General features: G+C 39.2%; 1 protein-coding gene and 1 pseudogene across 2 annotated transcripts in view; one reads left to right on the forward strand and one right to left on the reverse strand.

The window, feature by feature from the left end:
* The first annotated feature begins 209 nt into the window (after window positions 1-209).
* KAT6A (lysine acetyltransferase 6A) overlaps window positions 210-27,581 on the forward strand; it is a 112,205-nt gene continuing 84,833 nt past the window's right edge. The window contains exons 1-3 of one of the 2 annotated variants that reach the window (XM_048226232.2): window positions 231-489; window positions 2,661-2,748; window positions 3,121-4,037. In XM_048226232.2, the coding sequence (XP_048082189.2) occupies window positions 3,438-4,037 (600 nt within the window). In that variant the 5' untranslated portion in view covers window positions 231-489; window positions 2,661-2,748; window positions 3,121-3,437. Of the gene's footprint in view, window positions 490-2,660; window positions 2,749-3,120; window positions 4,038-27,581 lie in introns of both variants that reach the window. The other variant, XM_048226231.2, reaches the window with a different exon arrangement.
* On the reverse strand, window positions 7,937-8,005 carry LOC113245587 (U4 spliceosomal RNA; annotated as a pseudogene).

The following is a 27,581-nucleotide window of genomic DNA, read 5'->3' on the forward strand; positions in this document are numbered from 1 at the left end:
CCTCAGTTTCCCCAGCTGTGTAATGGGGATACACCATCTCCTTTTCCCGCTATCCGCCTGACCTAACAGCGTGAGAAAGACGAGAAGGAACCCCCAGTTGTTGGCCTCCAGGTCCATCAGGTCCTCCTCCCACTTTGGCTTTGGCCTTTTGTACCGGCCCCACGTGACCTGCCCGGCCGGCTCTTCCCCCCTGTCCCGCCCCGCCCTCCGGCCTTTCCCGGCTCTCGGCTAAGCTCTTCCCGCTTCTCGCCCGCCCCCCTTCTTGCCTCCCCTTCTCCCTCCCCCTCGCCTCCCTCCCAGGCTGTTCCCGCTCCCTCCCCCAGGCAGCCGTTCCCTCGCGACGCTTCCCCTCCCCCCGCGGCTGTTCCGCCGCCTCGCCTCCCCTCCCCCCGGCCGGAGCTCACTGTCTCCAAGATGGCGGCCGTGTCAGTTTGGGGCATCTCCGCGGTCCGGCCCGGGGCCCCGGGATCCCGGCTCTCTTCCCCCCCGGTAAGTAGCCGAGGAGCCACCGGCGATCGCCCCTGGCCGTCAAGCCCGAGGCTGAGCCGCTCCGGGGCCCGCTCCGCCGCCTCGCGGGGTCGGCGGGCCGCTGCAGGCCCCGTCGCGGCCTGCGCCGCCTCCCGCTGCTCTGCGCCAGGCCTCGGGCTGGGGCGCCGAGGCCGCCCCCTCGCGCCCGGCCGGCGCCCGGCTCCCCCCGCCCCGCGGCCCGTGAGCCGCCCGCCGGCCAGGCTCTCGCGGGCCCAACGCCTCCGCCGCCCGCCCGCCGGGCCCAGCCCCGGGAAACCGGCGGGTGGGCGGGCGGCGAGCGGCCCAGGCCGCGGAGCCTCGGGCTGGGCTGTGCCGGCGAGCCCGCTCTCCCTCGGGGGCGCGCCCACCGCCCCGGCCCCACCTGCGCCCGGCCGCTTGCCGTCCCAGGCCGGGCGCGGCCCCTTCTGCCCGCGCTCCCGGGCGCTAGCTCTGCGGCTCCGGCCGGGTGCGCGGAGATCCGAGCGGGGTTGAGGCGGCAAGTGGGGGTGACAGGCTGGCGGGTGTTGTGGTGCGGAGGAGGCAGCACGTGTGGTGTTGTGTCTGTCGGGCTGTCAGCCCCTGTGCTGGGAGGGGAGGCGGCGGGCTGCCTGTCAACCTTCGGCCGGTTTGGACGGGAGCTGCGGGACCTGTCAGGTTCCTTGGGCAGCCTGCATGCCCCAAACGCCTCCTTTGAACCGACCTCTGTGGAGTTTAGGATTTGGAGGAGCCGGGAACGGGAGATACATTGCTCTTAACTCTTTCACGTGATTTCATTGTTAACTTAGTCCTCGGGTTCGGTTTCCATCTAATGGGAGCGGCGAAGCTGCCCGTTGGCAAGCTGCAGGGTTGTGCAGTTTCAAGTTTTTAAAGTTTCTCGCTCTTTAAAAAGAGAGCGCGAAGATGTGTTTGGGGGTGGGGAATGGAGACCGGGGAAGGACTGTCGGAAGCAAGTTGTACTTTCTCTCTAGCCGCTGGTGTACTTTCCAGAGAGTTTAAGTTCAAGTCTGCAGGCGCTTTTCTTTTGGAAGACCTGGAGACTGGTGAAAACCTTGGCGAGAGAGACAATGAGTAGCTGTCATTCATTCGTTTACCTGCGAGCATAATCAATTAGGACGTTCCCAGATTCTTAAACTCAAGATTGTAGCCTCTCATTTAGTTTAGCGTTAATATCTATATAATGAACGTTCTTGGAGTAAGAATACTATGATTTCTATCCTCTCGAGACTGTCACCAAAATGAAGCATAGCTCTCTCAGGGGGGCTTCTTTTTAGTTAGCTAATTTAAAAATAGATCTTGGCTCAGGTTTGAGTGTTTACTTCAGCCTTTTCTTTCCTATTAGAGTTAATAGGACTGTAGCTTTCTTGATATCTGTTAGTTTTCCTTTTGATTTTAATGTCTTAGTAATTGCTGCGGGAGCCATTTTTCTGTCATTGTGTATGTTGTAATGTAAATGCTCCTCAGAATAAGAGCACACGTTCTAAAAAAAACATGTTATATTTATTTTTTGGAAGCGAAGAAGTTAATTTGATTCAGAATTCATTGTTTTGGTGATTTTCAAAAAGATCTGTATCTGCCAGATTCTTTTGTTTGAAAGAAGCATATTGACTTTGATCCTGGAGAGGGAATGTATTTATGTGCTTGTTTTACTCATTAATGTACATTTCAGGTCAGCAATCTTGAATCTATGAGATCTCTCTAAACCTGCCAACAGGCAATATAGTACATTTGATGTGTAGTGTGTGCATTTTTGAACCCAGCGATTCTGGGCCTTTCTCACTTCTAGTTTCTCTATCTGTAGCTTGGTTATGAACATTTTGACAGTTGTTTCTCTCTCCAGTATATTGAATATTAGTATTTTAGTTTGGTTTAGGGGACACTATCAGCATGTAATTCTTAAAATTTGAAGGAATTTGGATTTTAAAATTCTTTAAGGACGTTTCTCACTTGATTTTCAGTATTATTTTTCCATTTGGAATGTTTACAGTAATGTACTTAAAATACGAACTTGATCTGTGTAAATTGTATTTTTGTTTCTTTTAATATATAAAATACTTAAAATTTTCTCTATGGTTTTTTGCTTATTGACTGTTTTTATGCAGTTTAAATGTCTGTAATTTTGAAAGATGAAAGATTCACTCTTACTTTCATTGCAGGATTCTTTCTGCTAATCCAGATACTTGTTGAAGTGCTGAATAGGTTCTTGGGGAAAGATGTCAAGGAAGAGTTTCAGTTCATAGACTGGTGAGCAGAGATTGTGGAGTACAGAATAGTCAGCACCCCTCTGCTTAGTAGTAGCCTAAGGTCATTCATAGTATATCTCATCTTATTTCCTCATTGTATCCTAATTATTCAGCTTTCCTTTTTTCTTTACCCCAATGGTTTACATACATAATTGTTTTTGGACTGTTGATAGAAACTTGTTAAAACTCTGCAGATGCTCAGTAAACACTTGCTAGTGTTTAATTTTTAAAAATATTAGCCATACATAAAATGTCAACTTGTGCATATTTTTAAAAGGTAGCCAAAACATTATCTTTAAAGACTAGGATGTCTCAGTTATAGCTTATTTACAAAATGGGACTTGATAGAAAACTGACCTTGTTTGTTTTTCAGGCATAAGATGCACATTTTCCTGCTGGGAAGGAGATGTTCTTGAGTTCTTACAACTTTATGAAGAGACCCATGTGTGGTGCTATTGAGAAGTTTACTGGGAAATTTAAAGACATTTCAAATAACAGGTTGTTTTGGTTTTTAAAGTAAAAGTGAGGAGGCACTCTGTTTTGTGAAAGGAGAAAGGACTCAGGCCAGAAAACTTGTATGCTATGGTTAACTGGTTCCCAGCCTCCGAGAATGTTGTTTTCCATGGTGTAAAACTTACTCAGCATCAGGATAAGGGATAACGACTCTATGGATATACAGAATCCTTCACCATGGTAAAACTCGCTAACCCGCTGTATACGGAGTGGATTTTGGAGGCCATCAAAAAAGTGAAGAAGCAAAAACAGCGTCCTTCAGAAGAAAGGATATGCAATGCAGTGTCTTCATCCCATGGCTTGGATCGCAAAACTGTTTTAGAACAATTGGAGTTGAGTGTTAAAGATGGAACAATTTTAAAAGTCTCCAATAAAGGACTCAATTCCTATAAAGATCCTGATAATCCTGGGCGAATAGCACTTCCTAAACCTCGAAACCATGGAAAATTGGATAATAAACAAAATGTAGATTGGAATAAACTGATCAAGCGGGCGGTTGAGGGCTTGGCAGAATCCAGTGGCTCAACTTTGAAAAGCATTGAACGTTTTTTGAAAGGTCAGAAGGATGTGTCTGCATTATTTGGAGGCAGTGCTGCCTCTGGCTTTCACCAGCAGTTACGATTGGCTATTAAACGAGCCGTTGGCCACGGCAGACTCCTTAAAGATGGACCTCTTTATCGGCTCAACACTAAAGCAACCAGTGTGGATGGGAAAGAGAGTTGTGAGTCTCTTTCGTCTTTACCTCCAGTGTCACTCCTTCCACATGAAAAGGATAAGGTAAGAGCGGCATATGCATCAGTGTTCGTAGAGGTGATGGTATAGCATGCTGCAAAGTCACGTTTCTAAGAAGTTACGTAGAAATTATATTCAGGTTTTGTGTTTGGGGACTTGAATGATCACTGGTTTTTTATTGGTGAGTTTTTAGAATTCAGTAGATACCAGTTGTCCTTATACTTTGAAATATTTGACGCCTGAGTTTCAAGTGTGTTGATGTACCTGAAAGAATATATTTAGATAAGAATTTAAAAGTAGCATTCAACTTTAAGGCTGTTTTGTAAGTTCTTGTATCTTACTGATGGAAGTTGATGAGCACTGCTAAATGTTGGAGGCTTGGATTTGAAATAAGCAGGTGACTCTGAGAACCTCTCTTTTTTTCCTTTTTTTCTTTTTGTTCAACATTATCATTAGACAGGAGTGAGACTGATTCTCCTGACCCATAGTAGTAGCTTAGCAAATTTATCAGTTCTTATTTCTGTTGTATTCTGACTTTCTGTCATGTATTCTTTGCATAGGATAAAGTCCTAAGTGTTGTTTATGACAGGTGTAACTACATGGGTCAGGAATAAAGTATCCTATATTTCTAAAGTTCTGTGGAGTTGCGAGTTTTGATACACAGTGGTATACCTTACTGTGCTCTGTGTTTCATGCTTTTGTTTTGCACAGTTGAAAGTACAGTAAGAAACAGCAAAATTTGGCCCTTAAATAGGTATTGGGGGATGAGGAGAATTTTGTTAGTAGCAGTTTTTTACATTGACGTGTGTCTTAGCTGTAAATTTATTTCAAGTGTTCTGAATTGTAGTTCTGGGGAGAGTGGTAGTACTGATGCACACTTGAGTGTACAATAGTAAGATAATCTTTATTTTGCCTGAGATCATGGAAGCTACTTCTAGGATGAGAAGATTGTAAAGTTAACATTGAATGTATTTAAAAATATTTAAGATTCAGTCTAAACTTATTGCAGTGAATAACCCAACCTATAGATTTTTGTTTAAATAGCAATTGAAAATTAACAATATTTTTCTTAGATGAAGTTTTTAGAGATCTATTTTAGGGTTCAATTTTCCCTGTGAACTTTGAAATAGAAACATTATCTTACTGTTATTACCCTTGAAATGATTCTGATAGAATGGTTCTTTGTCATTTGAGCATTTATTAAAAGTGTGGTATTAAAAATTCAAGGTGGACAAGGAACTAAAATGCTTTATTCTGTAGTTCAGTGCTGTAGAACTCTTATTGTAAGAACTGTTTCTTGATCACATATGGCTGAAGTTAAGAGAAGTATAATGATTGATTCCTGAAATTGTTACCAAATGATCTACAGATTAACTACATGGAAACAGGAGATAATTTATAGTTTACAATGAATTCAGTGTTATATCTGTGAATTGAGTATTATAAATTCTTGTTAGAACACCTGGGTGCTTTTTTTTTTTTTTTAAAGATTTTATTTATTTATTTGACAGAGATAGAGACAGCCAGCGAGAGAGGGAACACAAGCAGGGGGAGTAAGCAGGCTCCCAGCGGAAGAGCCTGATGTGGGGCTCGATCCCATAACGCCGGGATCACGCCCTGAGCCGAAGGCAGACGCTTAACGACTGAGCCACCCAGGCGCCCCTAATTCAACAGTTCTTACTTTGCAGCTGAGCTGAGACCTCTACATTAAAAAAAAGTTTAATCCAGTAGATATTTGCTGGTTTACTTTTGTTAGAAATATCTTTTTGGCTACATAACTGTAATATATAGTGTTATTAACCGAAGTAACTAAATTTGGAGTATACATTTAGGAAGATTGAGTTTCATTGAATTGGGACTTCTATATCTGTGTACTGGTCTGAATTGAAAACTAATTTTATGATATCTATGAATTTAGGGTTATTGAGCTGTTATGTATTTTTAGTCTTATTTTCAGTAGTGATTTTCCTCAGTGCTTCCCCCAAAGATAGGAAAAGCTCACATTCGAAATCATAATACAGTGAGGAATTGTTCCTTCTCTGAACAGATTATATGTTTGCTCATTATATTGTATTTTATCTACTTTCTTTACTCTTTTTAATATTGATTGGTTTACTGTTATGAACCTAGGTATTCTCAAAAAAATTAGAGTGTATTCGACAGTGATGGAGAAAGGAATGTGTAGGCCAGAGTAGTTTTGCTTTTAGGCCTTAATTCAGCAAATGGTTATTGAGCACCTATTGTGGGCCAGGCATTATTTCGAGTTCCTCTTTATTTTCTTTCTATATCAATTTCAACTCTTATTTCTTTGGGATATCAACCTTTGGAAGGAACTGTAGAACTCTGTTAGATTTTCAGCAACTGAGTGGTTTTTGCTACTTTTGGTGGAATCAGCTGTGTAGAAATACTGTATTTTTAAGAGTTTTGTGAACACACTTGAACTTAAGTGTGTTTTCACATTGATAGGGAGGGAAATCCGTGGGATACTATGATTTAAAAGTTTTATCCAAGTTGTAAGGGAAATTTCTGAGCTAGCTTTAGGGTTGTGGTAGTTTAGGGTGAATTTGTTTGACTTGATGTGTTTACTATGTGTGAAGCACTACTTTAAAGCTATACATACATTAACTTATTTAATTCTCACACAACTCAATGAAGTAGGTAGTGTTACCTTACAGGTGAAGAAACTGAGGCATAAAAGAGATTTAGTAATTTCTCCAAGTCACAGAGTTAGGGTTAGGTTAGCAAAGCTAGGATTTGAACTTGGGCAGTCTGGCTCCAGTCTTTGTTAACAGCTATACCTACTGCCTCTTGGGAGTTGTTACATATAATGCCTGTCACCTGCAATCAGGTTCACAATTGTGAATGTTCTCGGTGTTAACTTCATAGCACATCTCTAATTATGAAAGGACACATTTCCTTCAACCTCCACGCCTTCACTGTTCGTGTCTCTTTTTCTCTACCATAGACTGGATTTTAAAACTCGCATTGAACCAGTGATAAGAATGAATCAGAAACCAGAGATTATGAAAAATTTAGTTATGTGTACCTGAGGTCCATAAAAAAATAGTTTTGTCTACATGACATTTTGTTTTATTTTTTTTTCATGAAGATAATGACCGTGCTTATTGATTTTCATTTTATCCGTTACTGAAGTTTTCTGATTTGCAGTCTGGGATTTGTTGCATGCTGTACTAGAGTTCTTTCATTTGGGAATTCAAAATGTTGCTTTTCCTTGACGAATTGTGGCATATAGGTGATGGTGATAATGTGAAACTGGCTTAAATAACAATTGGTCCCTTGCAAATTTCTTTCCTTTTGAAATACAGATTTTACTGTAAGGTAATTTGTTCATTTGTTTCATTTATTCATATTCATTCAGCAAACATTTAGATGCCTACCACAATAATGAATTTAGGATTTAGGTCTTGTTGAGGATTAAGGTGGAGAGATGTGAAATAAATATTTTTGGGATTCTTTTTTAGTTTATAAAATATAACTTTTAGTTTTTTACAGTCATTGTTGTTCATAACAATTGAATGTTGTGAATCCCTGAGAAATAATGAGATGTTTCTTGGGTGAGGCTGTATTATTTGAAATTGTGATGGTCTGTGTCTTGAGACACTGAGTCTTGGAAGGACCCTTTTCAGGAATAATTTTCACCTTGATTTCAAACTTCTGGGTTCGTTTTAACACAGAAAAATGTACTTGCGTATATCTAGTTTATGTTACATATTGCTAGTCCAGAAAACTGTACTCTTGCTATAATCAGCCACATCATTAAAGTGTTACTCTGTCGAGTATTGTTGTGGAACAGAATTATAATTTGCTGAAGCATTACAGATGGAAAGGGTAGAGACTAATGTTATTGTTTAGGTTATTACCCAGCTGGGTAACCTGGAGGAGAAAGATGAAGTGATAAATTTATAGCCTTTTAAAATAAGTTCTATCTCAATTAGCAATAATTGCGCCTCGGATAAACCTCATTGGCTACGATACTGCCACTGTGCAAAGTTTAAAATAAGTTCTGTCTCGATACAGTAAACTTGTAGTAGAATCCAAATTATTTTTGTTACTGGAATTTGACATTTTAAATTCACAGCATAAGTGGGGCTTTGGTGTAGAGATGTGAATTTGAATGGAAATATGTTTTCAAGTTACAGAGTTAATAATAAAGCTTTGATTTAGGTATTTGGAAGTGGCCTTTATAGTAAAATTGATGCTACATCAATTTTTTGGTGACTCTAAATGTTGTGGGCCCTAAGGAGAAGCTGGCTAGAAATAAAAATTTGTTACTAACAAGTTATTGAGGTAGATTAAATATAAATGTGGTTAGGAATTGTCTTTGTCTCAGTGGACTTATTCTTATAAAAAAAAACCCAGAATTTTAAAAATAACTAAGGCAGAGATATATTTGTAATGCAAGACAATCAACTGTACAGGCAATATTTGGTCTTCTAGTTAGTCTATGAACTGTATGTGTTTTGGTTAATTTTCAGCCCATGACACACCCTGAAAGAAAATTTGAGCTATGAAAGCAACCTTTGGTTTAGCCATTGCTAATCAAAACTTCTATACCCAGCCAATGCACACAACCTAGACATTTTCCTTATACTTTTGACAGTAGCACTTTACTCTTTCTAGGACTAACTTTTAATAAATTGATGAAATAAAAGGGAAGAAATTAATGAAGATGTCAGGTACTATAAATTGCTTCGGGAGTAGGGATCTAGAGGATCTAACCATCTTGACCTTTCTTTGCCCTGTATCAGTAGGCCAAGGGAATGTAAGCAGTTGCTTATAGAAACCTATTAATAGCTAACATTTGTTAAGGGCTAACAATGCGTTGAGTAGTGTTCTGAGTGCTTTAACATGTTTTCTTATTGAAGTCTCAGAGAATTTTACATGGTTAAATTTTATAGGTGTATATTTATATAATAGCTATTTAATAACATTTAATAATACAGGTTTTCATTATGGCTTCTCATAAAATGCCAATAGAAAATGAATGTATGCAAAATGCATTATCTTATCCATGCTGCCTGTTTTTTTTTTTTTTTTAATTTTATTTATTTATTTGACAGAGAGACAGCCAGCGAGAGAGGGAACACAAGCAGGGGGAGTGGGAGAGGAAGAAGCAGGCTCATAGCGGAGGAGCCTGATGTGGGGCTCGATCCCATAACACCAGGATCACGCCCTGAGCCGGAGGCAGACGCTTAACCGCTGTGCCACCCAGGCGCCCCATGCTGCCTGTTTTTTATTTAGTTCATCCTGACACATGGGCCAGTACTTTTTACATTACACTTACCTTTAATTCTATGAAAGCAGATAGATAATAGGACTTTTTCTCTTCCTATGTAGAATATTGGAGAAAGTATATTTTCTACACTGACTTGGATCTTAGCTATGTAAGAGGACTGAATCTGGTTGCCATGTTGTTTGGTTAAAATAGAATTAAGAAGTTTTTTGTTTGTTTTTAGTGAACTGGGAAGTGTTAAAATTACAATAATGAATGTTTTGGTGTTCTGTTTTAAACATTTTTAAAGAAACGAATGTTACGTATAGGAATTATTAAGAGCCTCCTCTGGTGAAGTTGTTTTACCAGTTGGCTACTCATGGGTGGAGTCAGTTCGCAAAGGATCTGCAGCAGATGAATTAGACCTGTAGCGACTTCACCCTTCTGCTTTTCCCAGCTGGAGTAGGATTAGGACTCATTCAGCTGCAGCTGGTTCCCAGGAAAATCTAGGCTGTTTCTTCTGGTGTTTTCCTTTGACAGGAAAGTCAAAGTTCCAACAGATGGCTTTCATCAGCACTGTACATAACTCTGTAAATTCAAGTCCAAAGAATTACTTTCAACTTCATTAGGGAACAGGTGAAGAAACAGTTTGTAGTATGGCACTATTTGGTTAAGGGTTGAAATTAAGCATGGGGATTATAGTGGTGTAGCATTTAGATTTGCAGAATACCATTCTGGGTCAGAATAGTTTTTAACTGCCAGCAATTAAAAAAAAAAAAAAGACCTGCTAAGGAAAAATAACTTTGGCTGTAGTGTTGAGTAAGGTATATTTATAGTTGGATTATATTATGCTTACAAAGTATGGAGAAATTCTTTGAAAAAGAGAATAGACTTCTCTGCATTTTACAGAATTTTGAGCAAGTAGCAGTCTTGTATAACAGTGTTTCTAATCTTATTTCACAGATAGAGAAATTGAGGGCGCAAGAGATTTAAGTGTCTTGTGCAGTGCCACACAGCAAGTTAATTTGGGAGAAAGTGGTCAGACCCTTCTCAGTTCTTTGTTTTTTTTCATTAAGCTGTAGTACTGCTTTAAAATATTAGAGAGCAACGAGTATAAAATAATGTATTGCTTAATGAAAACCATAGAATAAACCCTGGTCTAGAGAATTTTGGTGGTTTTTATAACCACAAATATGTAAATCAGCTTGTTTCTGTGTTTGAAGATAGCTATACATTCTTGAAAGTTGAAACAACTTTTTGTTTGGAAAAGACTGTTTTCTTATGGCTCAAGTTAGAGGAGTTAGTTGTCTTATTTTTTTAGCTAAATATTAGAAGTATGAACATACTGAGCTACCTTAATGCTGGAGGGGAAAGTACTCCTTGAATTTTGAAGGAAAAAAAAAGGTCTGCTTACAGTTAAGACTGATTTTCAGAAAATCTACAACATAGACCTCTGAGGGACTTGGATAATTGGTTAGAACGTAAAAAATTTAGGACTGAGATAGAAAGGTACCAGACTTTCTATAAATAATGAAGTAATTCTTATCAAAGGCATCAGGTATGGGGAGATAGGAATGTAGGGTCTACCGCTGATTGTTACGTGTATATATAGTCTTGGTTCTGGGTGATTTGTAATAGTAAACCTTAAGAGAAGGCAGCAGAGAACAGATTATGTTTGTCTTTTTTGGTCATTGTGACAGTTCATCTCTGCATTACTTTTACTTTGTGGTAAAATTTAGCAAATACATTAGAATAATGGCAAATAAAGGTTAAGATTGGGGACAGCTATTTATAAAATAATTGGGTGGTTTTAAGATTATTGGTAAATGATGTAGAAAGAAAATCTGGCAGCTGAAAAACTTAAAATCTTTGTGTGAGAGAAGACAGCTGATTCCTTTGCCTTTTTTTACCTTTTGTGCAGAAGAGGTAGATTCCTTGTGTGTGGGGGGAACGGAGGGGGTTATCATGCTTATATTATAGGCTGCTTTTTCCTCCAGGGAATTGTGAACTGTAGTTGACCTGGAGAGCTGCTGTTAAGTGTTGGTTTTCAATTCTTTCTGCTTTGTAGACTGCAGGTTTTTCTTTTTTCTTCATTGGCTACAGTGAAGCATTTAACTCCTGAGTTTTCTAGAACCTGTAACAGAACCCTTAGAAACATTATTACATTTTTTGTGCATGTGTGTTAAGTGTGATGCTGTGTTTTAAGATGGTTTTCCAACTTTTCTATTGAGGACATCTTTAAATATCTGATTTAGGATTTAGATGCTCTTTCACCATTTTCCTGTTTCAGTTATTTCATTTCTTGTCATGCCAATTTTTCTTTAAATTCATAACATAAATCTAAAGCCCTGTTCTTTCTAAAGCAGTGGTTCTTGACACTATATCCACTTTAGAACAACCCAAGGAGCCTCAAAATAAATACCAAACCACTTAAATTAGACTCTAGCAGATCTAGGGGTCCCATATTTTAATTTGTTTGTTTTTTTGTTTTGAAGTCTCCATGTGTATCGAATGTATAGCCAGGATTGAGAACCACTACTCTAACAGAACTGGCTGAGTGTGTCAGGGGACAGAAGCAGCTACTTTTTATCTAATCATTGCAGGTCAGACAAATAACATGAGACAACATACTTCACATCCTCTCCCAGGAACATACTTTGATTGAACCCAGGACAATGTACTCATGGAAACCTAAATTTTGTTTTCTCTTACTTCTGACCTTAACTGCCCTAATCTTCCACCTTTCTCTCCTCCTACACCTGCTCTCTCATCAGGGTTTCATATGGTATGTATTTTGGAGAAGGTTCCATGTGTGAGTTGATGGGTGCCCCCCTCCCACCACTATAATGTTTTTCTTCTAATTGCTTGGCCTTATGGTTTATCACCTCAGTTACTCGCTTTACTCCTCTAATTGGCAAACCCCAACCTTGACATTAAGCCAACAGTTTTTCTCTCCCTGCTCCTATATATGGGACTGTTTGTCATTTTGAAGAAAATTGCACAAACCTTGTGGTGGGATGCCACTTACAAATTTGTGGCCTCTAATCAGTTCTGCTTTGGGACGTATGTCTGTGTCTTTCATCTGTTCTCTCTGCAGCAGTTCAGTATTTTCTCCAGCCCTTTCGCTTTTCTCATTGTCAGCAGACACTCCCATATTCTGCTTCACAGAATAGAATCTCTCTAGCCATATGAGCTCATTCAGTTTATACCCCTCCTACACTAACCTAAATATGTCTGTACTTATTTTTACCCCCTTTGCTACTTTTTCAGAGAGTATGAAAGAAGTGTCTTGTCTAGAGCTCATCTCTCTATGTTCTCTCCTGTCTCAGGGGCCTTGTCCCATCAGTAATGTTCCCAGTCTTTCCACTCTTTGCCTCTTAACGTGGGGAAGTCTCTCCCATCAAGTTAGAATAAAAACAAAAACACTGTTCGAGATCCTTCTGTACATCTACACCCTATGTCCTTTCCTTCATTTTGAAACTTCTTGAAAAAAGTCTGTATTCAGTCCACATCTGTTGCAATCTGCCCTTTGGTCCTAGAGCAACATTTGAAACAGTTCTTGTGTACAGTTTTCAGTCTTTATGTTACCTGACTTTTCAGTAGCATTTATGCTTGTTGACCATTCTCTCCTCCCTTGACCTTTGGGATAATTCTTTGCTAGGTGTCTTCCCTGTTCTCCATCTTTCTGGTAATTCATTTTCAGTTTACTGGCTTTTTATCTTTTGCCTGAATCTTGTATGTCGGATTTCCTAGGATCCTGTTTTTTTTTGTTTTGCTTTGTTTTGTTTTGTTTTGCTTTTTCGAGAGGGAGAGAGAGAGAAGGGGGAGGGGCAGAGGGAAATTTTTTTTTTTTTTTTTTTTTAGGTTATTTGAGGGAGAGAGAGAGAGCGCGTGCACTTGCAGGGGGAGGGAGGGAGAGGGAGAAAGAGAAATTCTCAAGTAGACTAGGAACTGAGTGCGGAGCCCCATGTGGGGCTTGAGCCCATCACCCCCAGTTCATGACCTGAGCTGAAACCAAGAGTCGGATGCTCAACTGACTAAGCCACCCAGGTGCCCCCCTAAGATCCTGTTCTTTGCTTGCTTCTTTTTGTTTCAACCTTCTGAGTTATCTCTAGACTTAACCTCCACTGTACTAATGACTAAATTCATAATCCAGATCTCTCTTTTGAGCTCTGGGCTTGTATATCCCACAGTGTAGTGTCTTGTCTTAGTCACTTCAAATTCATGATCACCCAGATGGAATTCATCACCTTCTAACTTGCTTTTTTGATTTCTTGTTGTGGTACGAGACATTGCCATTGACTCTGATTCCTAAAAGAAACTTTGGTGTTATATTCTACACTTCACTTGCACTTCTTTTGGATTCAGTTCTAGTCCATTCCCAATCTTTTCTACTTATTTAACATCTCTTTTAATTAAATTCTCCATTCCAGCTGCTACTCTTAGTGCAGGTCCTTGTCATTTCTCTCCTGATTTAACTTAGTAGTGTCCTCACTGGTGTGCCTTCCTTAATATCATCTCCGTCCAGTTCATATTATTGCCAAGAATGATCCTATTAAGAAGTGATTAGGAACATAGGCTCAAGAACCAGACCATCTGGGTTTGCATCCCATGTAGGCACCACTTGCTTTATGACCTTGGGTAATTTGCTTAATCTTTCTTAGCCACGTTTCTTTCTATAAAATGGAGATAATACAGGGTCTATCTCAAAATGAAGTTTCAAAGATTTAATGAGTTAATACATCAGTGTTGTCTAATTGTGCTTTGTGTGATGATGGAATGAATGTTCTATATCTGTGCTCTATACAGTAGCCAGTGGCCTTATGTGGCTATTGAGCTCTTGAAATGTGGCTGGTTGATGAAGAATTTAATTTAATTGTAATTTAATTGAAATAGCCATATATGGCTAATAATTACTGGACGGTGTATTCTGTAGAATACATAAAATCCAGTGCTCTATAAATGTCAGCTATTATTACCATCTTTCTAAAGTTAAACTTACTCCTCTGCTTAAAATCCTTCAGTGCCAGTTCTTTGGCATAATGTATATAACTTTTAATCCCCTTTACCCCATCATATTGCTCCAAAGTTGTCTACTGCTACTTCATATGCCCTCTGTGTACCATTATACTAGTGGTTTTTCAAGTGTTGCCTTAGGGACAAGAAGTAGCAGTAGGGTCACCTGAAATTGTTTGAAATGCAAATTCTTGGGCCATATTCCAGGCCTACTGAATCACAAACTGGGGGTGGGGTCCAGCAACTTGTATGTTAATAAGCCCTCCAGGTGATTCTGATGCATGCTGAGGTTTGAGACTCACTGCACAATCCAAACAATTTGTGGTTCCTCAGATCCACCTTGTTTCTCTAGCTCCTGTTTTTCTCCTATCTGGAATGATTATCTTTTCTTTTCTTCACCGATTAGCTCTTATTTAACCTTGCAGGCTTAGTTTAGGCATATCCTCTCTTTCTTCTTCATTATTACTCATCCTGCTTCCAGGTTGACTTAGAGAGCTCTCTTCATGCCCCTGATATCCTGTACATGCCTCCTTCATAGCCCATTTTACATTGTATTGTTGCTTTAGCCTGCCTCCTACTAGACAGTGAATTTAGGATCTTGTTTTTCATCTTTGTATCCCTGTCTATCTGGCACAGTGTCTGGTATGCTTTGCAAGTATTTATGGAACATTTTCAGGTGCCAGCACAGTGATTAAGTCCTGAGTAAAGGAGATACAGTCTTTGTAATTAACACACACAGCGGTAAGGGCTCTGATGGGGTAAAACCTAGTGCTATAGAAACACAGAGGAGGGGGTGGGGAAAGTTAGGGAAGTCTTCTTAGAGGAAGTCACATGTGAGAGGTTAGTGAGGTGGGGAAGCAAATGGGTGGGGTGGGAAAGAGAGTGGTTCCTGCAGAGGGAACAGCACGTACAAAGGCCTAGAAGCAAAACATTGTAGGCCCATAATAAATGTTTAATTGAGTAACCAAAGAATAAAGAACCAAATCACACGTCTGACTTGTAGATCTTGGTTTTGGAGTCACTATCCTCCCCAGCAAACATTAGTTAGCATTTTATATGTTTCTGCATTTTGTTAGCAGCTTTTTTTTTTTTGAAAGATTTTGTTTATTAGAGTGCACAAGCAGGGGGAGGGGCAGAAGGAGAGGGAGAAGCAGACACCCCGCTGAGCAGGGAGCCTCCATCCCAGGACTCTGGGATTATGACGTGAGCCGAAGGCAGACGCTTAACCGACTGAGCCACCCAAAATAAGATTTTGTTTATTTGAGGGGGGGAGAGAGAGGGCGAGTGAGAGAGAGAGAGCGAGCACATGAGCAGGGGGGAGGGGCAGAGGAGAGGGAGAAGCAGGCTCCCCGCTGAGCAGGGAGCCCAATTTGAGGCTCTGTCCTAGGACCCTGGGATCATGACCTGACCTGAAGGCAAACACTTAACTGGCTGAGGTACCCTAGTGCCCCATCAGCTTTTATTCTTTTTTTTTTTTTTTTTAAAGATTTTATTTATTTATTTGACAGAGAAACAGCCAGTGAGAGGGGGAACACAAGCAGGGGGAGTGGGAGAGGAAGAAGCAGGCTCCCAGAGGATGAGCCTGACGTGGGGCTTGATCCCAGAACGCTGGGATCATGCCCTGAGCCGAAGGCAGACGCTTAACGACTGAGCCACCCAGGCGCCCCCAGCTTTTATTCTTGATATGCTTTCTTTGAACTGAAGGTAAGGTGTGATAGGGTAACCTCCAAGGCAGCAGGATACATTTGAGTGTGTGTATTTGTTTGCTTGCCTTTCAATGGTAGAAGATAGGATTGGTTTTATCTGAAGTATTCATGCAGGGTGAGTATACATCCGTGGTACAGAGGTAAATGCTTTCCTCTTATTGCATAAGAATAGGCCAAGATTTTTAAAAAAGCAACTTCAAACTTAGAGCGTTGACAAAGCATATCATTAAGAAAGCTGACAATCTGCCAGCTTTTACAACCACAATTGTTGGTACTTTTGTAGCCCCTCTCTGTATTGGCCCTTTTTGCCCTTATTGCTGCCATCCTAGGCTTCCTGTTGCTCTCATTAACCCTCCATTTTAAGAGTATCCCCAAGGCCTTGGTTAACATAAGCACCAGCTTTGAGTTGGCACTTGAATATCTGCTTTTCTGTTTGGATTTTACATGTGTAACTTTCTTTCTCTTTTCTTTTTTAAAGATTTTATTTATTTGTCAGAAAGTGCACACAAGCAGAGGGGAGTGGCAGGCAGAGGGAGAAGCAGGGAACTTAATGTGGTGCTTGATCCCAGGAACCTGGGATCATCACCGGAGCTGAAGGTAGCTGCTTAACCGACTGAGCCACCCAGGTGTCCCTACATATGGTACTTCAGTAAAAACTTACCTTTACTTTCTTTGAATGCTTTACAAGTCGGTTGACTTTGTTATCTATTAAGTGTGAAAGAATAATAAAATTACAGAGTTTTGTTTCTGATAACTTCTGTTAAACAGAGAACTCTTAACTTCAGCAAAGAAAGCTAGAGAAAGAAAAAGAAATAAAATATTTTTCTCTAAAACTTCATTTGGGTGGTAATAATTATGTTTCTGAAGTGTTTCACAGATTATAAAGAATTTTGCTTTCACATATATCTTCTTTTGCTCTAACACTTTTGTAGTAAGGTAGGCAGTCCAGCTGTTATGATTGCCAGGTTTTATGTATGCAGAATTACGTGATTGGTTAAGGCATTAAATGGAATTACAGTCATGGTCTCTTTCAAGTCCAGTACTCCTTCTGCCACATTAGCTGCCTCTTGTTCATGAAAATGACAGGCATTAAAAAAAAGTGGTGTCCTTTACTATTTATTATGTACATCCGTTCAACCATTTATTGGGTCATATCTTTGTATCCAGGTCCTGACACTTTGTAAGATGCTCAGAAAGTGTTTGTTGAATTGAAAGTGTCAGGTTTAAACTGGAAGGGGAAATGATAGAAATCAGGTTGATTTTTTTAAAGCTATTATTAACTCTCTTTAAACTTAGAGGCTAAACCATTTATCTTCTCAAAATTTATAGTCTCTGTAGATTAAAAGGAGAGATAGAGTTTCAGATGTTTTCAGCAAATGTTTGATACCTCAGCTAAAAAGTACCGTTTGCTACTTCCTTCAAGGTAATATTTGTTCTCTGTTATCCATAAAATACTTTTAAAACCTTAAGAAATTGTGTTTGCCCAATAAATAATAATGTATTCATTAGTACATAAAATTCAAAAAGTACAGAAGAGTGCCATTAAAAGTATTCTTCTAACTCCTGTTTCCAAGCTAATCATTTCCCCTCCTAGGAGGCATCCAGTGCGTTTGGTTTCTGCCTACCAGACAGATTCTCTGTGTATATAAGCAATCACTTTTATATATGCATTTCCCCCCACAGTTGATAGCAAACCTTCACATACTGTTCAGCACCTTGCCTTGCTTTTTTCCCCACTTGTTTTTTTTCTCCACTCAATAACCTCCTTTGTGCATTATTTTAGATTTGTAAGTTCCTAGAAGTAGAATACTTGGGTCAAAGAATGTGTATGCCTTTGTAATTTTGGTATTTCTAAATCTCTCTCCATAGAGGTCACCAGCAGTGTATTTGTTGCCTACACCCTTTGCAGCACAGTGTTATCAAACTTTGATCTTTGGCAGTCTGATAAATGAAAAATCATTATCCATTTTTGACTCAATTTTTTAATTCTCATTGGAGTTTGTTCTTCTGTCCTCGTGTCCAGAGACAGCCTCTGATCTGTATTCTACTACTAGTCTCTGTTAAGCCTGATTACTTAAAGCATACAATTCTTAGAGGTAGTCAGAAATTTGTTGAGTTTCTTTTTAACTGTTATGATGTCACTTGAGAAATAGCTAGGTCTCCCTTGTAAGCCTATAATGACCTCTTTCTTGTAGTGGCCTATTTCTATCCTGCAGAATGACCCTTCACCCACCCCTCAATCTTAAGTTTGTGCTTTTGTACGATGGTGGGGAAACCCTATTCAGTAGATGATTTAGTATGTTCTTGCTTGTCAGTCTTTTAAAATGGATGTTATGTAGCACTTGTATTTGAAAACTTACATAATTTTGAATAAATATTATGTGCTAGGTATTTAGGTCACAATAACCCCTTAAGGAAGGTTGTCTATTTTATAGATGAACTAAAGGCTCATAGAGGTCAAGTGATTTGCCCAGGGTTGTAGAGCTAAAATATATGTGCTAGAATGTACAGGCTAGTGCCAGTCAAAAGAAAAAAACCCTGTAAATTCAAAGTTGAGATAAACTGGAATTCTGGTAAGTCGGTGCAGTAGTTTAAAGTTCTTTGTGAGGGGTGCCTGGGTGGCTCAGTTGGTTAAGCGTCTGTCATCGATTGGCTCAGGTCATGATCTCATGGTCCTTGGATTAAGCCCCGTGTGGGGCCCCCTGCTCAGCGGGGAGTCTGCTTCTCCCTCTCCCCACCAATCATTCTCACTCTCTTTCTCTCTCTCTCTCTCTCAAATAAATAATAAAAAAAATCTAAAATTAAAGTTCTTTGTGAATAATTACAAAACTAATTCTGATTAGTTTGGGGCTTATGTAATATTTAAGAGCCACATATCTCAGCCTCATCACTTGTTGTCTGATCTTTAAATTACTTCATCTTCCATGAGTGTCAGTTTCCTTTTCTGTAAGAGGGATAGTAATAGTACCGAAATTGCCAAATTCATCAAGTATCAACCTTTTTGAAGATTATTTTTAGCCCAAGCAGGTCATAGCTGCAATGGTTTTTTAGCCTTTGCTTTCAAAAATAAACAGCAGGAAGTAGTGCTGACTTCCCTCTCTTTTCTCCAATGAAACAACAAAACAGATCAATTTATTAACCCACAAAATATTGTCATCACATTTTGAAAAGTATTTGAAGTTTTTATGAATGTGTATAAATTTTAACAGGACATAAAAACAGACATGTAGGTAGTTTAAAAAGTGTTTTTTATATACTTTATAATCCACTTAAATTAAGATGGACATTCTCTGGTCATATTCCTTTGGAATAGGCAAAATATTTGAACAGTCCCCACATTTGGTCCTATTTTTTAATAACAGTGTTTCTCCCCCCTCCCCCTGATAAAAAAACAAGAAAGTACTCCCTTTGTCGAAGTTGTCAAATAGGTCTTTCTTTTGTATCTTGAGGCTCAGGAGTAAGGCTTTATCCTTGGAGTTGTTGTTTTTCCCCATGCAAAGTGGCCTGGCTCATATTGGGAATCAGACGCACAACTTTAATATAATTAAGTATCCCCTTGTATAGTACTGTTCCTCAAATTTTCATCTGGGAATCTTGTTGAAATACAGTTTTAGGTCTTTGGTGAGGCCTGAGATTTTGCATTTCTACCAAGCTCCTGAGTATTCTCTGCTGAACAGAATACACTTTGAGTAACAAGTTTCTGTAGGATTGAATCTCTTTTACTGTTGACTGATTGTCTTAAATCATATGCTTATTTTCAGGCATGCACTCAGCAGATTTCCACAGAATAACTACTTCCCAGGTGCTATGCTAGGTACTGGGATTATATATAAGAGGGATGCTAGATACATACTCTGCTCTCAGTTAAGGGAGCCAAGGAAATAGCAGTAAATTATATGAAGTGGTGATGCCTAAATCCAGGGAGCTCTGAGAATCTAAGTACAAAAACTGTTTTTTTAAGAAATAAAGAAACTGATTTGTCTGATGTATTGACATGCAAGTTCCCAATGTAGTGGAGCTTTGATTGAATTGCTTGTCACACTAAGATAGATGTTGGCAAATGTTTTCTGTAAAGTGCCAGAGGGTAAATATTTTAGGCTCTGAGGGCCGTATAGCCTCTGATCTCGCTTCTCAACTCTGTGAGGATCAACTATAGGCAATTTGTAAACAAACGAGTGTGTGTTTCAATAGACTTTACTTACCTAACAAGTGGTGGGCTGGATTTGGTCTGTAGGCCATGGTTTGCCTACCCCTGCTCTAGAATAGCAGTGTTTTGCATTCAGTTGTGAGACATGTTGAAAATAATTTAAAGTAAGAAATTATTTAATTGAAAAATTAAGATGGTTATCTCTATAATAACATCACTGATTTATTTGCGTTCAGATTTGCTGTCTGGGAGCATGAGTTGTTTATACAGGCGTACCTTGGAGATATTGTGGGTTCAGTAGCAGACCATTGCAATAAAGCAGATATTGCAATAAAATGGATCAGATGAATTTTTTGGTTTCCCAGTGCATATAAAAGTTATGTTTATACGATGGTGTGTTAAGTATGCGATTGTATTCTGTCTAAAAAAAAAAGTACCTATCTTAATTTAAAAATAGTTTATTGGTAAAAAATGCTGTCATCTGAGCTTGAGCCATAATCACTGATCACAGATCATCATAATAAATAGAATAATAATGAAAAAGCTTGAAAAATTATGAGAATTACCAAAATGTGACACACACAAATGAAGTGAGCAGATACTGTTGGAAAAATGGCACCAATAGACTTGCTTAATGCAGGGTTGCCACAAATTTTCAATTTGTAGAAAACGCGGTATCTGCAAAGCACACAAAGCAAAAGCCCAATAAAACGAGGTATGCCTGTGTACCGGGGGACTAATATCGTACATGTGATTGTCATTTGTCACGTGTATCACTGGGAAAAAAGGTAAAGAGCTATTGCGTGAGGGGCTCCTGGGTGGCTCAGTCGTTAATCATCTGCCTTCGGCTCAGGGCGTGATCCTGGCGTTCTGGGATGGAGCCCCACATCAGGGGGCTCCTCCGCTGGGAGCCTGCTTCTTCCTCTCCCACTCCCCCTGCTTGTGTTCCCTCTCTCACTGGCTGTCTCTCTCTGTCAAATAAATAAATAAAATCTTAAAAAAAAAAAAAGAGCTATTGCTTGAGAATTTAATTTAATATATTTTTAAAGGTTTTATTTATTTATTTGTCAGAGAGCACAAGCAGGGGGAGCTGCCTGCAGAGGGAAAAGCAGGCTCCCCGCTGAGCAAGGAGCCCGATGTGGGACTCAGTCCCAGGACCCTAGGATCATGACCTGAGCTGAAGGCAGACACTTAGCTGACTTGCCACCCAGGCAGCCCTTTCTCGAGAATTTTAGTTCATACTCCTAAAGAGCAGCACAAATGTCTATTTTCTCTTTTTACTGTATGGGGAAAGGAGCTGTGACAGGTAGAGGGGATTAGGGGATCTCAATATAACTATGCAGTGAAGCATTTCTGTAAATTGCTTTTTCTGGTCAGTATTGAAAAATGTATAATACAGAACTAGAAGAAGGACTGACATCCTTCCACACTCAAATCAGTTACCATCATTTAGGGTAGTAAATAGAATTTGGGATCTGGAGTTTGTTTTCTGGTTTCACTACTTAATTAGTTGTGTGGTCCTAGGCAACGTATTTAATTCTTTGCCCCTCCATATCTTCATGGGATCATGATACTGCACACACTTTAGGACATGATAAGAAACACTGTATCTGATTGGACCTAGTACAGCACTGGTATATAGTAACCCCTTGGTAAATGTAGACTCAAGTAATTTTCTGACCTCAACAGAAATGGAGAGTAACTATAGTCCTGACTGTAAAGTAAGTAATTTTGATTTAAGATTGCTACCAAGAGGGGCGCCTGGGTGGCACAGCGGTTAAGCGCCTGCCTTCGGCTCAGGGCGTGATCCCGGCATTATGGGATTGAGCCCCACATCAGGCTCCTCTGCTGTGAGCCTGCTTCTTCCTCTCCCACTCCCCCTGCTTGTGTTCCCTCTCTCGCTGGCTATCTCTGTTAAATAAATAAATAAAATCTTTAAAAAAAAAAAAAAAGATTGCTACCAAGAACAGTTTTCTGTGACATTATTGTAGCTCTTTAGTAAACTAACTTGGTTTTTTTACAGAGCTTAGAATTTAAAATATTGTTAGTCTCTTTGAGCTGCATTAGTACAAGGAAAAGGTGACATTCACTACTCACAAACTATATACATATATAAAGTAGGGGCGCCTGGCTGGCTCGTTTGGTAGAGCATGCAGCTCTCGATGTCAGGGTTGTAGGTTCGAGGACCATGGTGAGTGTAGAGATTACTTAAAAAATAAAATATATATATATATATATAAAGTAATGGTTTAGCAGGTTTAGTCATGACACCTATGTCTGTCTCCCATTGCCTTATTTAGTTCAGTTCTTTTTTCGGCTACTGCAGTTGTCTTTAAGCTGGTTTCCCTTCATTCATCCAGTAAATATTTAATGATACCTGACATGTGGTAGGTACTGTTGTAAGTGCTGGGGATTTAGCAGTGAACCAAATGGATAAAAATGTCTGTCCTTATGGAGCTTAGATTATCTAGCAGATTCCAGTCTTGACTTCTGGAGCTTACCTCTATACTTTTATCTCATTACTCTCTCTAAACTATCATGTCGTTCCTTTGTTTAGAATCATCAGGTCTCATGGATTTCTGTTGCCTTCTGGATGAAGTTCAGGCTCCATGCCGTTATGCATTGTCATCTGTTGCCACACTTCTTAACCCTCTGCCTTCCAACATATTGCAGTTCCTTATAGGCACCACACTCTTGCTTTTCGGTTTTTATATGTATGTATCTCTGCTTGGACTGTCATTCTTTTAGACTGTCCTCCAAACAAAAAAATAGCTGATGCTCATCTTTTAAGCCTCCACTACCATTACTGGCTTGGTGAGATGACTTTCTTTATGAATGTAACAAACATATTCTCATGGCATGTTAGACATGCTGATGCTATGACATTTTTTTCCCTCTGTACTATAATAGTCTATTTATCTGCGTCTCCTACTGGCATTAAAGGCAAGGGCTGCTTTTTACTTATTTCTCAGTGTCTGTCAAGGGGCCTGGTTCTTAGTTTGAAATATTCATTGAACAAATGAATGAAATGCCGGAACTTCTATCTCAGCACTATCAAGCTGACTGAAGAATGTGGGGGTTTATTCAATAAACCTTTGAATTTGTGGAGTGTTTACTTTGTGACAGACAATGGAGATAAAGAGATAACCTGTTCTCAGATGAGTCAACAGTAAGGCTGACAGCTTATTTTCACAACAGACCCCTTTTTTATTACACACGTATACACACGAGCGTATGCACACATATCACTAATAAGTAGTCTCTATCAAGTATCCAAACAGTGCTGTTATCTTTTTAATGAAGAGTATTTTAAACTGCTGTCTGTTGAAGACAGACATAAAAATGTGGGGATCTGCAAACCATTTTAGGGTCATATGAGTAAGGAATATGAGTCCCGGTTTATCAGAAAACCTTCTGTGGTCACCTTCTGGTACATCAGGAAGTTGTGAGCATCCAGACTTGCAGAATAGGGTCAGTAACTTGGAAGAAAATTCTGGAGACCAGGAGGAAATAGTCTTTAAGAATTACTGCATCACTGATACCCCTAGGTGGTTCAAAGAATGACACACTAAAAACAAGTGAAAAAACAACAACAAAAAATGAGCACTGACAATTTTTTTTTTTAAGATTTTATTTATTTACTTGACAGAGAGACAGCCAGCGAGAGGGGGAACACAAGCAGGGGGGGTAGGAGAGGAAGAAGCAGGCTTCCAGCAGAGGAGCCTGATGTGGGGCTCGATCCCACACACCCTGAGCCGAAGGCAGATGCTTAACGACTGAGCCACCCAGGCACCCCGTGAGCACTGACAATTTTGAATAGAAAGTGATTCAGAAGAGATGAACTCTGAATTAAGAGAAGGTTTGAGGATACTTACTTAATTTTGCTTACATTTTTCTTCTTTGTATGCACAAGATTGATGTATGATAAAAATGTCTAAGAGCAATTTCAATAAGTTTACTTTAAAAATTTAAGTAATAAAAGTTTGGGGGAAAAAAACTGGGGGAAAATGAAAGCATAGGGGCTCCTGGGTGGCTCAGTTGGTTAAGTGTCCGTCTGCCTTTGGCTCAGGTCATGATCTCAGGGTCTTGGGATCAAGCCCCAGGTTGGGCTCCCTGCTTAGCTGGGAGCCTGCTTCTCCCTCTCCCTCTGCTCTTTCCTCCTGCTCACGTGGTCGCTCTTGCTCTCTCAAAAAAATAAAATCTTTTTTTTTTTTTTTAAGATTTTATTTATTTATTTGACAGAGATAGAGATAGCCAGTGAGAGAGAGGGAACACAAGCAGGGGGAGTGGGAGAGGAAGAAGCAGGCTCATAGCAGAGGAGCCTGATGTGGGGCTCAATCACATAACGCCGGGATCACGCCCTGAGCCGAAGGCAGACGCTTAATGGCTGTGCCACCCAGGCGCCCCTCAAAAAAATAAAATCTTAAAAAAAAAGAAAAAAAAGAAAATGAAAGCATAAGCAATGCTAATATTTTTTTGCATATCCCAGAGATCCAAAGTCATTTGGATGGCTTAGTTACATACAAAATATATTTTAAACAACTGTGTTTGCTCATTAAATCATTGTATTTACTGTCTTTAAAAATGTGAAGGCTTGTGTGTGGAAGTATTAAATTACTGTACCGTACACCTCAAACTAATGCTATACTGAATGTTAACTAACTGAAATTTAAGTAAAAACTTATAAAAAAAAATGTTCACACTAACAAAAAAATTTTTGAAGGCCAAAATTTTTGACCTTTTAATGCTACTCTTGGAGAAAATTTTTTTGTCTCCCTACCCTCAACTTCTTAGTAGAGCTATCTACTTGTATATCTCCTATTTCACCATACTCCTCTTTTTACAAATAGTATATTATCATATTGCAGTTTTCTTTGACTCTTATTTTATGGATGTTATACTTTAAAATTGTATTTGTAACCATTAATCTCGCAATCTCTTGTGTTATGTTTATAGAAATGTTAAAAGCGTTTTGTGTATTCATGCTGTTGTTTTCAGTTGAAGGGTATGCATATGTAAAAAGGATTGTTAAAATATACCATGTGTGTATATTTGTTTAAAGGAAAAGGTTTAATCTTTGACTAATGATCCTTGATATTAATTTTTATCACTCACTTCTAATACTAATTTTAAAACAGTAAGTAGGAGGGAGTTGTTTCATAAATTGCTTCCTTGATGCACCAGTTCCTGAATATGCGTTCAAAGAACAGAGGAATCCCTGTCACAGTAAATTAAGGAAACAGTGCATATTCATAGTTCGCATAAGCATATTAAAAGAACTGTGGAATCCCCAGCCCTGTGCCTTTTTAATTTTGCTAACTGAATTTATTTGTAGAAGGGAAGACCCTCATCCCTTCCTTTCATCTCTTATATCTTTGGACCTGTTTTGGAAGCACTGGTATTATGCTTTTTCTGGGGCTCTAATATTCTTACAGAACTTAACCTTTTGGTTGTCAATGGCAGTTATGGTCTTTGTGCTTTTCTGCATTTGCAGTAAAATATCTGTGGGGGTTAACTTTAAGAGGAAAAAAAGAGCCAGTGTGTTTCAATTGGAAAAGCCTGTCTTTAGGGTCTGACTTTGTATATCCATGAGCAAACTTATTTGCTATTTTTTAAAAATTAAAGATTTTATTTATTTATTTATTTATTTATTTATTTATTTATTTATTTATTTAAGAGAGAAAGAGAGTGAGCCAGTGGGGGAGGAACAGAGGGAGAGGGACAAGCAGACTGAGCTTGGAGTCCGGACTTGATCTCATGACTGAGATCATGACCTGAGCTGAAATCAAGAGTGAGATGCTCAACCGACTGAGCCACCCAGGCACCCCTTTGCTATTTTTTAATTCCTGTTTGAACATCAGGCTTGTTGGCTGATTTTTGGAATAGGAACAGATATCTCAATTGTTCATGGCATTGGAAGGGACAGGATGTTTAAAACAAAGTATGATTAAATTAAAATGCCCTCTTTTTTTTTCTTTTAAGAAAAACTTACAAACCAAGTAAAATGCCTGTGAGCACTGTTTTGGTCAGCCTTTTTATTACCTTTTTTTTCCTGCTGAGAAAGTAGGATCATACATATTCTAGGGATCGAAAGTGTCTATAAAACTGTATAGGAAGTTGTGAATTGGCATTGAAAGCTTTCTAGATGTACTAATTTATAAGCACCTTGAAGATAAAGTGTTTGTCTTTATATTGCTCACAGGCAGATACTGTTTTATGAGTGACAGTATTCTGTGTCTGAATTTAAGTCAAGAAGGGCTTTATGTTCACTTACAGAGTGACTCCTATATGTCTTTCATTGTTAATCATCTGTAATTGGCCATTAAATGCTATTGTGGTATCTGGAAAGTTGTTTGTGTAGTTGCTTCTTGATTCATCTGTCCTCCTTGCTTTCCAGGTCTGCTTTCTCCCAGCACACAGGGGCTGTGGATTACAGTCCTGCTTAGGCAGTACACAGGCTGCCAGCTTGAGAGTCAGGATTCTCCTTAGTACAGCAGAGACACAAGGCCATGACCCTGACGTCATTGGATAGATTATTTGTAGGTTTTGATATATATGTAAGTGATGCATCAAAAGGTTTTGGTGGTATCTCTGTGGATGACATTGGTGGAGCACCTCTAACTTTGACTCTACGTTTTCTAGCCTTACTCTGTTATATTATGTGTATATATTAATGTGTTTGCTCATGCAGTGGTTAAACCATTTGAAATACAATCTCAAGGCTTAAGGATGAGAAGTAGTGGAAGAATTATGAACAGTGATTCCTCAGCTAATTAAAGAGACCTAAACCTGTAGTCTATCCTAATCCTGAAATGGTAACTAAAAGTGAATCACTGAACGTACCAAAGTATATTATTGGATCACACACTGTTCCAGCTTCTCCTTCAGTTTCCATCTCCCTTGTGTGTGAGATTGCTTATCCTAATTGAATAACATCTGTGGATTTCTTTTTTTTAAATGTATGTAGATAGATTGATAGATTGCTTTTGCTCATCTTTTGTCCTCTGTCTCATTTTATCCTTTTCTTCTTTCTTACTTTCTTTGCTTCTCTTGTCCTCTCATCTGTCCTTGTCTTATTGCTGTGATTTCTGCCCCCACCCAAAGAAAGACAAAAACTGATTATGCTATGGATTTGAGGTATATTTGTTGATTTAACTTTGTATTTCTTAGAAAACTGGTAGCGTGAGACTTTTTCTGTGTGTGTTTTAAGAATGAGCATAGCCTCTAAATCTCAAACCAAAAATGTGGTTCTTTTTACTGGTATATTGCCTTCAATTGATTTTTCTATGGGGTTTCGCCCTGGATACCTATAGCCTGGGTATAGGTGATTGTGAATAGTCTGTATTAGCTGATTACCCAGTAATGGTCCAATATTTTATATGGAACAGTTTCGTAGGAAAACTAACTATAGCAAAGAGACTATATTAGCATATCCGACATCTCTCTCTCTCTCTCTCGTTTTTTTTTTTTTTTTTTTTTTTTTTTTG

Source organism: Ursus arctos, unplaced genomic scaffold, assembly GCF_023065955.2.
Source record: "Ursus arctos isolate Adak ecotype North America unplaced genomic scaffold, UrsArc2.0 scaffold_27, whole genome shotgun sequence".
Classification (NCBI taxonomy): Eukaryota; Metazoa; Chordata; class Mammalia; order Carnivora; family Ursidae; genus Ursus; species Ursus arctos.